The sequence below is a fragment of the Aptenodytes forsteri genome, unplaced genomic scaffold (genome assembly GCF_000699145.1).
Source record: "Aptenodytes forsteri isolate BGI_AS27 unplaced genomic scaffold, ASM69914v1 Scaffold23, whole genome shotgun sequence".
In the NCBI taxonomy this organism is placed as follows: Eukaryota; Metazoa; Chordata; class Aves; order Sphenisciformes; family Spheniscidae; genus Aptenodytes; species Aptenodytes forsteri.
In genome coordinates this window covers 4,634,964-4,649,710 of record NW_008796043.1, presented here as the reverse complement: position 1 = coordinate 4,649,710, position 14,747 = coordinate 4,634,964, and the positions used below count along the sequence as shown (strand labels likewise).

The window sequence follows — 14,747 nt, the reverse complement described above, 5'->3', positions numbered from 1 at the left end:
TTGGCTTTCTGGGCTGCGAGCGCACATTGCTGGGTCATGTTGAGTTTCTCATCAACCAACACCCCGAAGTCCTTCTCCTCAGGGCTGCTCCCACAATCCATTCTCTGCCCAACCTGTATTTGTGCTTGGGATTGCCCCGACCCCTGTGCAGGACCTTGCACTTGGCCTTGTTGAACTTCATGAGGTTCGCACGGGCCCACCTCTCAAGCCTGTCAAGGTCCCTCTGGATGGCATCCCTTCCTTCCAGCGTGTCAGCTGTATCCCACAGCTTGGTGTGGTTGGCAAACTTGCTGAGGGTGCACTCAATCCCACTGTCCGTGTTGCTGACGAAGATGTTAAACAGCGCCGGTCCCAATACCAACCCCTTATATGTCATCCTTAACATACCTATATAGTTAGTATTAGAACCGTGAAGTTCTCCTCTTTGTAATTGCTACAATTCTTCTACATGAAAAATTAAGTAAGAAAAAGTATGAAAGTGTCAACATACCTGATTAATTATTTGTTGTTGCAATTTTTCTCCAGACTCTGAAAGAGAAAGAAAATAATTAGTTTGTACGTATTTTCATGAATATGATCATGTACATGCAGAACAAAAAAGTTAATTCAGCAAAAAGTTATAATTAAGAAATAGAATTTAACATGTAGAAATAACGTGAAACTTCAAAATGGAAATCCACCTAAAGTAAAAGAACACAAGGCCCTCTTAATCTAGATGTGATAAAAAGAAGATTGAGATAGGTAGCCAATCTTGCTAACCTGGAACCCCACAAGGAATTACAACATTCAAAGCAATGACAACAAATTTCAAATATGTGCTATGAAGCATCTAAATGTTGTGAGACATACTGCTGCATGTATACGTGCCTGAGAGACTGGTAGCATCCAGCTCAGGATTTGACCATTGGAGGGGAAAAGCAGCTTCTGCCATTACCCTAAAATAAAATTACGTGCTTGTGTCAAAACTAAGGTTAGGCACCAGCTGGCTCAAGGGAGAAACTCTATCCTGATAATATCCACGAAGTAGCAAGTTGAATTATGGTCTTGCTTCCTTATTCTGGCCGCCTTCTGCAGTGTCCTTCAGTGTGCTCCTGAAAACACGATCAAAGCCCAGACAGAACACTGCTTTTCTACAGCCATCTGGGACCCTAGCAACAATGACACCTCAAACCTATTCTTTCCTTTTACATCAAAAGGGACAGTAATTTTGCCTCATTTACTGTTCCCATGCACTAGTTGTCAAAAGGGCAGCTGGTATCAATTACCCTCCCTTTGCTACTGGAGACCATCCACATGTATTGGGGAAAGTCAGGAATTTCACACTTACCTATCCAGCTAGCCTACATGTACCCAGAGTGGGGTTTTTTTAAGTAATAATGATAGGACACTGTTTACAACCTGTCAGTATCACTATTAGCTGTCAGGGGAGCCTGTTTCTGCCTAGCATGGGTGGCTGCCTCATCCAGTGCTGGAAATGATACTCCATTTCAACAGAATTTTTTCGAACTGGTATGTGTGGCACAAGATAGAATTTTTAAAATGAGGTGAAAATATTTTAAGTGTTAAAATACAGTATAAAGACTGTATTAACTAAAGGAAAATGATCTTCCCTACTTGTCCCTGAGAATACTCCTCAAGGAAAGCATTTTAGATAATTCAGATAAAGATAATCACTTTAGGCTATATTATAAGATTGTCTCTTATGATAATTATTTCCTGCATGCCTGTGTTGTGTTTTTATTTGCTAAATATAAAAAATATGCTTTTTTGGCTAAAAAACCCCACAAAAACCCAACTATCATTTAGGGAAGACTTCTAAAAATGTATTCCCTTGTTCACTGAGTTCATCTTTGGGAGAAATAGAATTTATTCTTGTAACTAATATTTTAACCAAATAGATTGTTGGTAATAGAAGATTAAAGGAGTATGTGTTTTTAGCATTCTCTAATGATATACAAGTTGCTAGGAAAGCGGAGTGTTTGAAATCTCTGGTTAGATCAACACTATTTTGCTCAAAGGTTTGTGGACTTTGAATACTGATGCTTTCCTGTTTCCCAGTACATTTGTTTTTAGGCTATTTTGATTCACTTTAAAGGAATTTTAATAACTTTCTGTTGACAGCATGGACAGCTGGTCTTGAGAATTAGTGAAAATTCACTTGCTGACTGAGGAAGGAAGTGACATCAATGAGTTTCTAAAGTCAGCCCAGGGGGAAAAGTGCGCTCCGCCAGAGTAGCCTTTCATGCCATTTTATTTCCAGTGATGCCTCGAGATGCAAATTGCATTATCAATCAAACTTGTGGTTTCTACCTCAGACAAATATAAAAAATGAACAGAAAGACTGGGAAAGACCTTTGTGGCCATTCCTGACACTGCTAAGGAAAAGGTGAAGAAGAATTTATGGTAGTTCTTTCCCCGTTCACTCTTAGTTCTTTCTTTTGGTGATTTAAATACTACAGTGTCAAGGAAAAGGCAGTTGCAGAAGTGTCTGTATGATATACCAGCAATGATGACATGGGTTAAACAGGACAGAGATTGACTAGGTTGTTAAGGATAGAAGAGAGGTCAAATTCAAGGTCACCAGCAAATTGAATACTGTATTCTCCATTTATTCGCTAGATGATCCTTGTCCTCATCACAGAACAACTACGTGAATTTGGCATAGTCAGCAGTTGTGCTCAGAAGAGGCCAAGGTCTGTAATAACAGAGATGCTGCAAATTAGGGTGGAAATCCATTGGCACCATTATATGGGGAAGCCTGCAAGGTCCTGGTGCGTACTGTACTTTTGTTTTAGAAGAAAAGCTACAAAAAACAGTAAAAAACCATGAACACATGAAACAACACCTTCTTTCTTAGCCTGAATAGAATAGTCTCTTATTTCCCTCTTCCTCACTGCAAATAGATCATCTTTAAGTTAAAAAAGAGAGATTCTTTCAAAACCAGCAACTATCAGATAAAACTGTCCCTCCGGAATTCAGCTTTAAAAAAGAAATTATTTTAAAAGGCACAAGAATGTTACACCGTGACAACACCTACAGCACTGAAAGGGGGTTCAGTTTCCAGCTGAGGGCTAACGGGTAGGGCAGTAGAAGGCTTCATCATTGAAAGTAACGAGAATTTTGTTTGTCCTGCCTTTTTTTTTTTTTTAAATCCCCAGAATTCTCTTACAGTGACTAGTCACTAATCTGTGTTTTATTTATGGCACCCTCAATTTTGAGAATGATGTTTCCGCTTAGGTGCCTCGTGATCACTTGTGGTGACCATCAGCATTCACTACAGGGATTCAAGAAGCACCACTAGAGAAAGCGCTCCAAATTTAAAGGACATGAGGCAATGGGACACTGATAAAACCAGAACTGTCAGAACACGTCAGCCAGTCCCACAGGCAACACTTGCGCTAGTTTCACAAAATGCAGGTAGTTCCTGAAAGTTGCCAGAAGTTTCATTACTGGTAGACTTACACATGCTAAATTCAAAATTTACAACAGTTCTTCCAGAGCCACTGCAATGAGGTAGCAGGTTATGCAAGATGAATGGATGCATGAACATCAAACTAACTGGGAAATTTACTGCCATCTGGAAATTTATATGGAAGCCAAAAAAAAATTCCTCCTCCGCAGCCAGTCCCACAGGCAACACTTGCGCTAGTTTCACAAAATGCAGGTAGTTCCTGAAAGTTGCCAGAAGTTTCATTACTGGTAGACTTACACATGCTAAATTCAAAATTTACAACAGTTCTTCCAGAGCCACTGCAATGAGGTAGCAGGTTATGCAAGATGAATGGATGCATGAACATCAAACTAACTGGGAAATTTACTGCCATCTGGAAATTTATATGGAAGCTGCCCAGACGATAGCTTGTGTAGTCCAAGAGACACACATCTTCTGGAACTCAGACTGCACGTGAATGGCTTGTTCTCCTGTATTTCTCCCGAAACTTCTTTTTTCTGCCTGTCATCTGGCAAACTGTTCCCAAATGGGCTCAATAGTGCCATCTGACCAGCCTTGAAAACACAAGCAAATCAAAAGGCTTTAATCATAGAAAACTACACTTCACTGATACTTTGAGTCAAAAGATGTATTTACTAGTACAAACTACAATTCTCATTTGCTGAGGCTCTGCTCTCCTGCCGCTCTAACTGAGGCTAAACTGGTGCAACTGGATTCCAATGATGTTTTTGCATCAGACTGGAGAAGCAGACCTCCCCCAAGTCATTTTTAGTGATTTTCTTTTGTCTCTCCAGTTGCAAAAAGTGTAAAACAATACCTTTATGTGGTTTTGGATGGTTGAGATAAATGGCCTTCTTGGGTTGACCTCAAGCTATATCACTTTAGGGAAAAAAAAAAAATGCAAACACTCTTTAAAAGATTTCTCTGTATTTTCATACTCCAATTAGTATACTAATTCCTGTTTCCAGGGCAAGTTGAGTTTTTAATTTTTTTTGCTTCCTTGTTCTTATTATAAGGAAGATTACCTTACTGAGAGAACAATGTATGTTTTCTAATGTAACTGACCACCGCAAGACAGGAGAGCGTGCCATAATTGATGCTGTCACGAGGAACTGCAACACCGACTCCTCAGCCTTACACACACAACCTACACGGAGAACAACATGTAATTATGCACACTATGCCCTGCTTACCTCTATACAAAGGAATGTGATATTTGTGCAGGTTTACAGATTAATCTGCTGTAATTCCTTTTAATGTTAAACTACTTCCAGCTCAAATATAATTAAGATCACCAGGTACAAAAGATTCAGATTGGAAATATGAGTACACTCCAACAGAACAAATAACAGCTTGATGCCGTTTCTTATGTTCAAATGGTTGGATACATTAAGGATTTTTACAGCATGTTTGTTCCCTAAGTATGTAGCAGAAGAAAAAAAAGGTTTCATTTCAAAAGGCAAAAGACTACTACTGCATTTAATTAGAGTGTAAAATTCCTTAAATACACAGATCCGCCAATTTACGTGATGTGACTGCTACAAGTCCTAGCAACAAAGGATTTCTTTTTTCTTTTTTTTTTCCTCCCCAAAATCAAATCCCAATTTATACTTTAAGCAACCATCATCAACATCAATAAAATGAAGGCTTTGGAATAAAAAGTTGTTTCCTTAAGTCTTCAGATAAACTTACTAATATTTGTGGCATGGCAGCAAGGCAGGGGACGAACAGAAATTCTGGGTCTGTCTTCCTGTTCCCAAGTGTCTGAGGGTTTCCAAGCAGACCGAGAAAGGTGAGGAGAATCCCAGAGGGCAAAGGGGACCCTCAGCCTTGCTCTGAAATAGCCATATGCATAGTCTGAAACAGCCATATTCACTTAACTGCAAGTGGGAACGGCACTACTAAAAAATCAGTTTTGAAGAGGGAATTCGATATTCTATCAGTTTGATTTTGCTTTTCCAGTCCGTGACAGAAGCACTAACAGCTTTGGATTTTACTTTATTTTTATAGACCTAAATAAAAACATATGCGACCTATTCGGTTATGATCCACCCCACTTTCATTACTGGTTTCCCAAACTACCAGAGCAGGTTCTGAGAAGTGAAAGGAAACCAAAGTACTTGTTCGTGACAAACTTCTGCAGCAATTTCCCATGGCACCAGAACCTGAGGAAGAAACACTCAGGGTTTTTTTTTCAGACTTATAACTGAGAAGGTGTGACACTAACAGATTATCTTCTGTGAAAGCCTGCAACTTGGCACACAGATTAAAATATTGAGGACAGAACCATACTTTTCCTATAAATTATTCGCAGAATCTCTGAGATCTGTAGGCAACACAGCTCCTGCAGATAGGCATAGCATTTTCCTCCTTCTTCTAACAAGGAATTCAGAAAACTGAAACTGCTCATTTATAGCATTGCCTTCAAAACCTAGTTTAGCTTACTTTTGCACCTCTGTGATAATTATGCAATTGAATATGATTACAGTGGCCTAAAATGTATTAATCACATCTTCACGGTATGCGTAATCCTGCTCAGTTGTCACAACGCCAACTCATAAGTTGCCCTGGCAGTAGGAAACATAAAAAGAAACCCAAGTTGATACTGATTGAAGCAAATGAAGGAAAGTTGGCCATCTCAAAACACTGAAACTCTCACAGCATTCCAAGGTCTCCCTAGCTAATTTTTCGTGATACTTTTGATACGAAAACAGACCTTTAATTGTCAGTCTCTAATAAGGATGCAGAACTGTTCCCTGGGAGGTTCAAAGGACCCTGGGAAACTAAACATTTACGAAAGCTCAAGTAGCCAAATGTCTTGTGTTGATTAATATACACCATTCAGTTTCCACCATAACAAAGTCATAACAAGAAGAAACCCCAAAGGAAAAAAAAATTGGACTGACAAAGTAACATTAGTCTTAATAGGACTGAGGGCCCTTATTCATTAATTTTGTTGTGTGTAAAAGGGAGGGGTGGTGTAATTCAAATCCATTACTGGACCAAATTCTGCATTGACTAACATTGTGTAACTGTACTTATGGCAAGGAGATGTTAGAATACAAGTTAATTAAAAATTTGAAGTTTTACCTGCCCTCTGCCTCATCAGCATTGATAAATATTTTCAAATAGACACAGAATTGCCAGGATGCCCACTAACAGAATTAGTAGGCAGGCTTGTTTGCCAGTTTTCTTCGAGAAGATTATGCTTTATATATCTGGGAAAAGGGAAAGCAAAAATTTGTCACCTTTTTCCTTTAAGGATGGAAGATTTGAGATAATGGAAACATGCCAGACAGCATATTTGGTTTTAACATCAACACAATATTGATATCATGGTTTGGATGGTTTCCAGCTGAATGTCGTGTATATTTTCTATGCCTATTTGGCATTCATCCTGTATCCAACAACAAGAATAGTTTGTTTCAATTTTGTTTTACAGCTCACTATGCAACTGCTTTGAAATGCTTTTTCCTTTTATCCAACTACTTCACGACTTTTTCAGATTCCTGCTCTTTTAAGGAACTGAATGGAGCAAATCATGGATTCCTACTCATCTGCAATTAGGCAGGCAAAGATCAGTAAATTATGGCTTAGCAAACGCATTCCTCCAACTCTATTACAATGTGATCCAAATCCTAAGGTAGAAACTGCCTCAGTTCTCACACTGCAAGGGTCATTGCTTTTTCATTTGAAATCACATGGACCACCAGCCTCCACTTCCATGTTGCTAGTTATGTATGGTGCTTTATATTATGATCGTCTAGAGGATAGGTCACATAATCTGTTAAAATGCTTTTTTGACTACACTCCAGTGTCAAGCTCAATTGCTTATGCAGTTATCTGCCACAAAATAGGTTTATGGGCTATGGGCTAAAACAAAAGAAGCTGTTTCTACCCGTCAGCTGGTCCACTGCAGTTTCCTATATCAAGGTTCTTAGTATGTGTTAAATGAGGGATGGTTGACCCTGATTTTTTTCCATTGAAGGAAAACTGTCTGGTGTTTACTCTAAGAACAGCACAGTAAGAGCTGTCATGATGGAAAAGACCATGGAGAGCAACTAGAGCTTGAATCTACATACTCAGATCCCACACAGAAATAAAGTTGTGGACATACAGCTACCTGTTATGGTCTTAGGCAGCTGAAGCTTTGCATTGCACTCGCAGTAGGGCTGAAACATCGCAGTAGTTTGGCTTTGGTTTTGGTTCCTGCTTGGTTTCTGTCCATATTAAGAACATATATTAAGAACAGCCTTTCAATACTTAAAGGGGGCTTATAAGAAAGATGGGGACAAACTTTTTAGCAGGGCCTGTTGTGACAGGACAAGGGGGTGGCTTTAAAAACTAAAGGGGGGGAGATTTAGACTAGATCTAAGGAAGAAATTTTTGACACTGAGGGTGGTGAACCACTGGCACAGGTTGCCCAGAGAGGTGGTGGATGCCCCATCCCTGGAAACATTCAAGGTCAGGTTGGACGGGGCTCTGAGCAACCTGATCTAGTTGAAGATGTCCCTGCTCATTGCAGAGGGGGGTTGGACTAGATGACCTTTAAAGGTCCCTCCTAACCCAAACTATTCTATGATTCTGTGATTCTATATGGTTGCCCCCACCCAGACGAGCAATGTGACTGCATTTGAAATTTGCAGTCAGATTAACCATGTTAAGGCAAAGCCACGTGGAGTCATGACCATCCAATCTGGCATATCCTAAAGAAGGTCAGCTGTTGGTCTTCCACTTGTAGTGAAGATGAGTTGACATCCAGCTCTGAAGCACGCTATCCCCATATAATCTTAATTAGAATACCCTGGAAATGGCACATGAAGATGAAGGCGCCAGTACCAATGGGAAGCAGCACACAAGCTCCTACAGGGTTATGCCCACAGAACCTTATTTTGACTCACCTGCTAGGACAACTGCACCACAAACAGCTGAGCTACAAAGCTTCTCTGGTGTGAATCAGAAGCAGTGGTGTGCAAGATGAGCACGCAGCAAGCCCAAACAGGGGTGGAAAAATCCAGCTTCTTGGTGCTAATTACAAAGTAGAGTCCCACAGCAAAGTCTCCATGGGAAGCCTTAGTCTAGTTTCTGTATTTCAGAAATAAAAAGGAGATGAATTGTCTATACAACATAAGGCCACGAAGTGACCAGTGGTGATGAGAGCAAATAACTCTTTGAATTTACTACTCATTCTGAGTTATGCCTACACAAATAAACTGTACTTGTTTGAATCTGCCATGTTTCTTTGTTTAAGGTCTAAATGTGCCACTCTAAGGCATGCTCTTAGCACACTGGCCTCAAATAACTTCTCTGAAATTATTCCATTTGGAAGTAAAACATTCCCCAATGAGAATGTGACACTCACGGTACGACACCACTCATGTTTACAAGGAAGATTACATGCATGAGAATCTGCAACTAATCCACTAGTAAAGAACGGAGGGGAAAAGGAAGACGTGAAAAAGGAGCCCTTTGAAATAGAACCTTAACACCTGGAAAACTCAAAAAATTCTCTAAACAGGATGATTTTATAGGGAAAGAAAACCAGGAGGAGAAAGGCAAAGAGAAACAAAGCTCGAACACAACCTTGCCTAATGCATGGCTCTGAATTAAGATTGGTCAGATACAAAACAAAAACCTACAGCAATCAGTTGCTGCAGGGAGTACAAATTTATCTATGTTTTGTATAACTAGAGTATGACCTTTTGCGACCAACTCTTGTGCTTGAATTCAGTTGTAGTTATTGGAAGTAATTTGTAAAAGGTCATCCATGACTGAGAATATAATACGAATCCAAGATGCACAAGGGTTCAGCTTTGTGCTACTTAAAAGAAATTGGAGAGAGAGAAGGGGGGTGGGAAGCTCAACCACTGCTACAGATTTGGTTCTCAAACAGATTTGAATAGTTTGACAAGAGTACTTAATCTAAGTAGTCCATTTCCGATATGTGAATGTGAATTATTAGAGAATACACAGTTTTTACGTTTGTCATTGATGAGTATGTTACGGAAATGTTACCAAAGGAGGTTATATTACCAAATAAGTCTACTTATTTGCTTATTGTAATTTGAGTCACTTTTTGATGTCTTGAGCACCTCTTCTTCCCACTCCCTCTCCATTCTAAGAAAAGATTATGGACACTCAGTTTTTATTGTTATAAAGAAATAAGGTTCTCAGGTAAAGATGGGAGTTTATAGCCATATTAAACATCTATACCTGTCTTTCTGCGTACACAAACAACTTCAATACTGGTTTGTTTTTTTTCAAAACAGTACTAAATGGGTGATATTTTAAGGATCTCCTTAAAAGAAGAGTGTAATGATGTACAAGCAATCCTCAACAAGAAAAGTTCAATAGACATATAAAAACATTTTAGTCATATTCTCTGAACGTGTTCTTTGAACATCAGAAAATTCAAATTGTATCCTCCATACTGACAAGGTAGTTGACTAGGATTAAGAAAAAAAAGGATACAATAATTTATGGGTAGAAGTAAAAGAAAATTCATGTAAGAGACAACTGACAGTAGTTATTTAATCAAGATCTTATGAGATCACCTCCCCAGAAATCCAAAATCAACTCTGTAGGCCAGTCTGCAAAGGATTTGCCACCACTATATGAGAGCACGTTTAAGCTTTTACAAAAAAAATTCTTGTATACTTAATGTCTTTAAAGACAAACCTGCAGCTCAAGCTTGTAATCTGCCCTAGCACTAACTTTGGCTAGCCAAGTAGCAACGAAGTGTATATTGCACATACTGTGGCCACTTGCAACCGCCTCCTTTCCCGCAGGTGAAACACCCTGATGCTCCAAGCCTCACAAACAGCACCATACTCTGCTTTGGCAGGAGCCTCTTGCTTACTTTAGAAGTGCCTGTTGTGCCTCCCTCCGCATGCCATCCTTGCTACGCCAACTTGGATATTGGCAGTCCTCAAAAGTGGAAAGCGGCAGGGGTGATGAAGCAAGTTCAGCTGGAGAAATCATTATGAGAACTGAACTCCCATATGTCACTGAAAACATGGTTAAATGTTTCCTTTTAATTAAACAGAGACTGAAAATAACAGCAGTAAGGTGGTATCCAGTACCCAGAAACTGCAAAGTACCGCAATGCCAAAAGCATAAATGATGCACTGTATCAATTTGATCACTCGGGCAGAGCCTAAGTAGATATTCTCAGGTACAGCACGCCTTTTTCATGCACAGAGGGTAAATTGTCAAATGCGCTTTAAAGCCACACCTGCAGGTTTTGTACACACAAGCATTTTCTGCCCATAAAATATACTGCTGCTGCTTGCAAAGGACCATATGTACATACCAAAAGCTGGTACCTAGGTACAGTTTGCATCCATAAAATGTGCAGGTGCAGTTTTATGGAGACCTATGAGAAGAATGTGACCACATAGCACACAACTACTATTTACATAGCAGCCTTCAGACAACAAGCTAAGTCATCTTCCCATAGGATGTACCATGCCAGGCACAAGAAGGGGAGGCAGAATTTACAGCTGAAGTCACAGCCATGTTCATGACTGGCAGACTGATTAAGAGACAAGTCTACCCCGTCGTGGTTTGCAAACCATGGGTGTGTACTAATACTGGTAGCGATGACGATACCCCAAACTGAGGGTAAGATGAACGTGTCTTCTGCAAAGGTGAAAAAGGAATTCTGAAAGAGTCCTTAGCACCAGGTGATTTGAAATATTTTTTTATGACTGAAAAAAACCACCTTGTTTATTCTTCCCCAGTGAACTGTATTCTTTCTCAGGCATAAAAAATAATCCTGCATGCCTGACATGAATCAGCATGTGAAGTACTGACCAAGTAGCTTCAGCAGGTACTAAGTGACATAGTCATAATATGGTGCCTTTATTCACATGTAAATTACTAATTTCTACTGAATTGAGCAATCAGGATGAGACATTTCTCTTTTCTTTTGACAGGGGAACGCAGTCAATATTGTATCTGATTATCAACAAAACTTGTTACTGCCTTCTTGCTAACTGCAGGGGCAAGGTCTTCGCATATTTCCACAGATTAAGGGGAAAAGGCATATTTCTATTTAGCTTATTATTAGTATTCATTTATAATGGACAGAATTCTTTATATGAAATCTAATTAAAGAATGTGAAAAGAAACACAAAGGAAATGCGGAAAAATTCTCTTCAGATTAGAAGGTATTTTGGACTAAAGCCACACCAATTGCTATTACTTAAATAATTAGTGAAGAGTAAAAAACCCAATTTGACAGGACTGAATTTCCTGCCTTCTGAGGGATCTAAAAAAGAAAATGTGGTAACTGAGCATCCACCCCCTCCCCCCCCCCAACTTTTGGGCATCACTAACATATTGACCTATTGTTATAATTAAAGTGATTTGTGTACTTTGGATTGTTTACAATATAAAGGCTAGGTCCAATTATTGCACGTATATGAGAAGCAAATCTTCAGAGAATTAATTTTACATCTTGATGTTGCTGGCAGGGAGCGAAAGGAGTGGCCAGCATTTTTAAATGGATAGTTAATTAGATGTACAGCCAGAGACTCTGGAATAGCAGAGCTGCAAACAGCTCAGAGTTTCAAATTTCTTCTGTTCGTACAAACATATCAGTAATGTCCTTACTTTCAACAATACTTTTTGTCCCTTTGGATTACAGATAACTAGCTCGCAGGATCACAGAAAAAAAATGGAAACACTGCTGGTTGCTACTGTATAGCACCAAACTGAAGTTAAACATAGCAACAAACCCACTGGAATAATGGAAGCTAGGCTTACAGATCACAGGAGAAAGCCACACAGACACAAAGAAAATAAGTCATAAAGAAATGCCTCAATTTTTAATTCTCGTTTCTCAGAAGAGAACAGACCACTTCTATTAATGCAACATGGATTCCTATTTCTTTGCTGGAAAACAAATGGCATCATGCAACTACCTAACTCATACTCAACAGCCAAATAATCTTACCTAAAAATACCACTTTAGACAAGCTACAGACACACAACTTTTATTAGGGGTTGGTTTCATGGCTTAAGCTGCTCAATGCCTGGCAAAAATGGACAGCCCAGCTCTTGCCGCAATGTAGTGACATGCTCTTCCTCCTCCTCCCTTGTGCCAGCACTAGAGCAGCTACATTGCATGGTCAAGACACATCACAGTCCTGATTCAGCTAAAAATTCTCATCTTGCTTAACAGGCTGATTTTTAACCATATCAGCCCAGATCAGCCATATCAGTTGTGCAGATGGACACAGACGTGTGGCTGGGAACAACAGTGGGGGCAAGGAGAAGTCCCCTTCTGGAGAAACTCACATGTGGATCAGCATAAACCTACTGCAAATCCACATCCTCAGAGCCCTCATCTGCCCAGCTGCTGCTAAACCATTGGAATCAGAATACCAAGATTTGTCACAAATGACTGAATACTTCAGATGAGCAACGATAACAAGTCTCTTGACTGCCTCCTATTTTCTTCCAGGGCTTGCATTGTATGGGACTCCTTCTTCTTTATACTCAGATACATTGTCTATTTAGCTTTCCAAAAGGTATTTGATAACATTTCTCTCACAAGATTTCTTAAAGAAACTTAACAGGCACAGAATTAGAGGGAACATCTTTGCATGGATTTATAAAAGAAAATGTTTAAAAGATAGGAAACAGAGCATAGGAATATGAGAGAGAACAGTCAATTCTCGTCATGGAAGAAGGTCACCAGTGGAGTCCTGCTCCTTCATGGACCTCCTCCTTCAGAGGACCCATGCTCTTCAACATGTTCTAAAAATCACCCGAGAAAGGAACCAAACAGGGAGATGGTGACGTTTGCTGATGATATTAATTTCTTTGGGGTAGAAATTATGGATGCTAAAGAACTTTTTACAAGAGTAAGGTGGTAATAAAATGACATATGAAGTGCAATTTATGCAAAGTGATGGTAGGAAACTTTTAGGGGAAACCTTTTAATTTAAACTCAAAGATGGTGGACTCTGAACTGAGTTCTGAGCTCACTGTTACTCAGGAATGAGATCTTGGGGTGGTAAAACTTCTGCGTAAACATCATCTCCGTGCTCACAAGTTAGAGAAAGCAAATTGAAGACCAGAGGAAAAACAAAAAGAAACCATTGTGTTTCTGTATGTACACACACCTGCATCTTAAATATTACATGCAATCCTGATCCTTCCACTCATGTGCAGAACTGGAGAAGAACAGAAGAGGGTAAGGTGGTGGACTGAAATATAGACTGGCTTACAAAGAGCAACAGCTACGAAACCTGGCAAAGCAATGATCCACAGGAGATATGATAGAGATCTTTAAAATCATAAGTGACATGGAAGGGGTGAATCAGAACTGACTGCTCCCTGCCTCTTCTAACACAAGGCCGGGGGCATCAGATGAAGCAGGCAGATGGCAGGTTCAAAACAAACATGAGGAAGCAGCTCTCCACGCAACTGGGAAAGGAAACTCGGGAACTCTTCGCCAGGGGATGTTACGGCTGCTAAAACTTTACATGGATTCAGGGGACAACTGAACAAGCTGAGAGACGGGAAATCCTTTGGGGGTTGATAAGCAAACAGAAACTACCTCTGGCACAGGAAGTCCCTGAAACACAAACTGCTGGAGTCTGGGAAAGTCACGTGAGGAGATTTCACTTTGCTGCTAGGATATTGAGCAAGACAGAGCTCTGGCCTGATCCAGTATTGCTGCTGCTATGCGCAACACAAGACACTAAAAAAACCAGGCCCCAGTTTAAAATACTTCAGAGTCTGGACACCCTCAATAAGTAGGTCCACCACAGCTTACTGACATGGCCCACTGCCTGGTGGCAGGCAGGCAAGTGAAGAGTAAAGCTGCGTTCCTTATTTCGCACTGCTCTGAACAGTGGGGTACATCAGACAACTAGTGAAACCATACTCAGTTCTTGACCACTGGGCACATAACGTGTTTATTATGCTTTTTTCCCCACCACTCAGATCCTCTGCACACGTAAAAGCTGTCTTCGGTCATGCCAAGGACCCCTAAACCCTGGCAGCGCTGAGCAGTGACGCAGCCTGTTTATACCCAAGATCCTCCAGGTGTCACAAATGAAATTATATTAAATATTAAATATTATATTAAATACTAAATCTTGGGCGCTCACAAGGCATGAGTGGGACAACCAGGGGATCAGGCCTAGCCAGCACGGATTCATGAGAGGCAGGTCCTGCTTGACCAACCTGATCTCCTTCTATGACCAGGTGACCCGCCCAGTGGATGAGGGAAAGGCTGTGGATGTGGTCTACCTGGACTTCAGTAAGGCCTTTGACACCG

General features: G+C 40.2%; 1 protein-coding gene across 2 annotated transcripts in view; it reads right to left on the bottom strand.

Moving 5' to 3' along the window:
* CHST9 (carbohydrate sulfotransferase 9) overlaps positions 1-14,747 on the bottom strand; it is a 97,608-nt gene that overhangs the window by 22,425 nt on the left and 60,436 nt on the right. Inside the window, exon 4 of one of the 2 annotated variants that reach the window (XM_009285629.2) lies at positions 491-528. In XM_009285629.2, coding sequence (XP_009283904.1) covers positions 491-528 — 38 coding nt within the window. Of the gene's footprint in view, positions 1-490; positions 529-14,747 lie in introns of those variants that run through there. The other variant, XM_009285631.2, reaches the window with a different exon arrangement.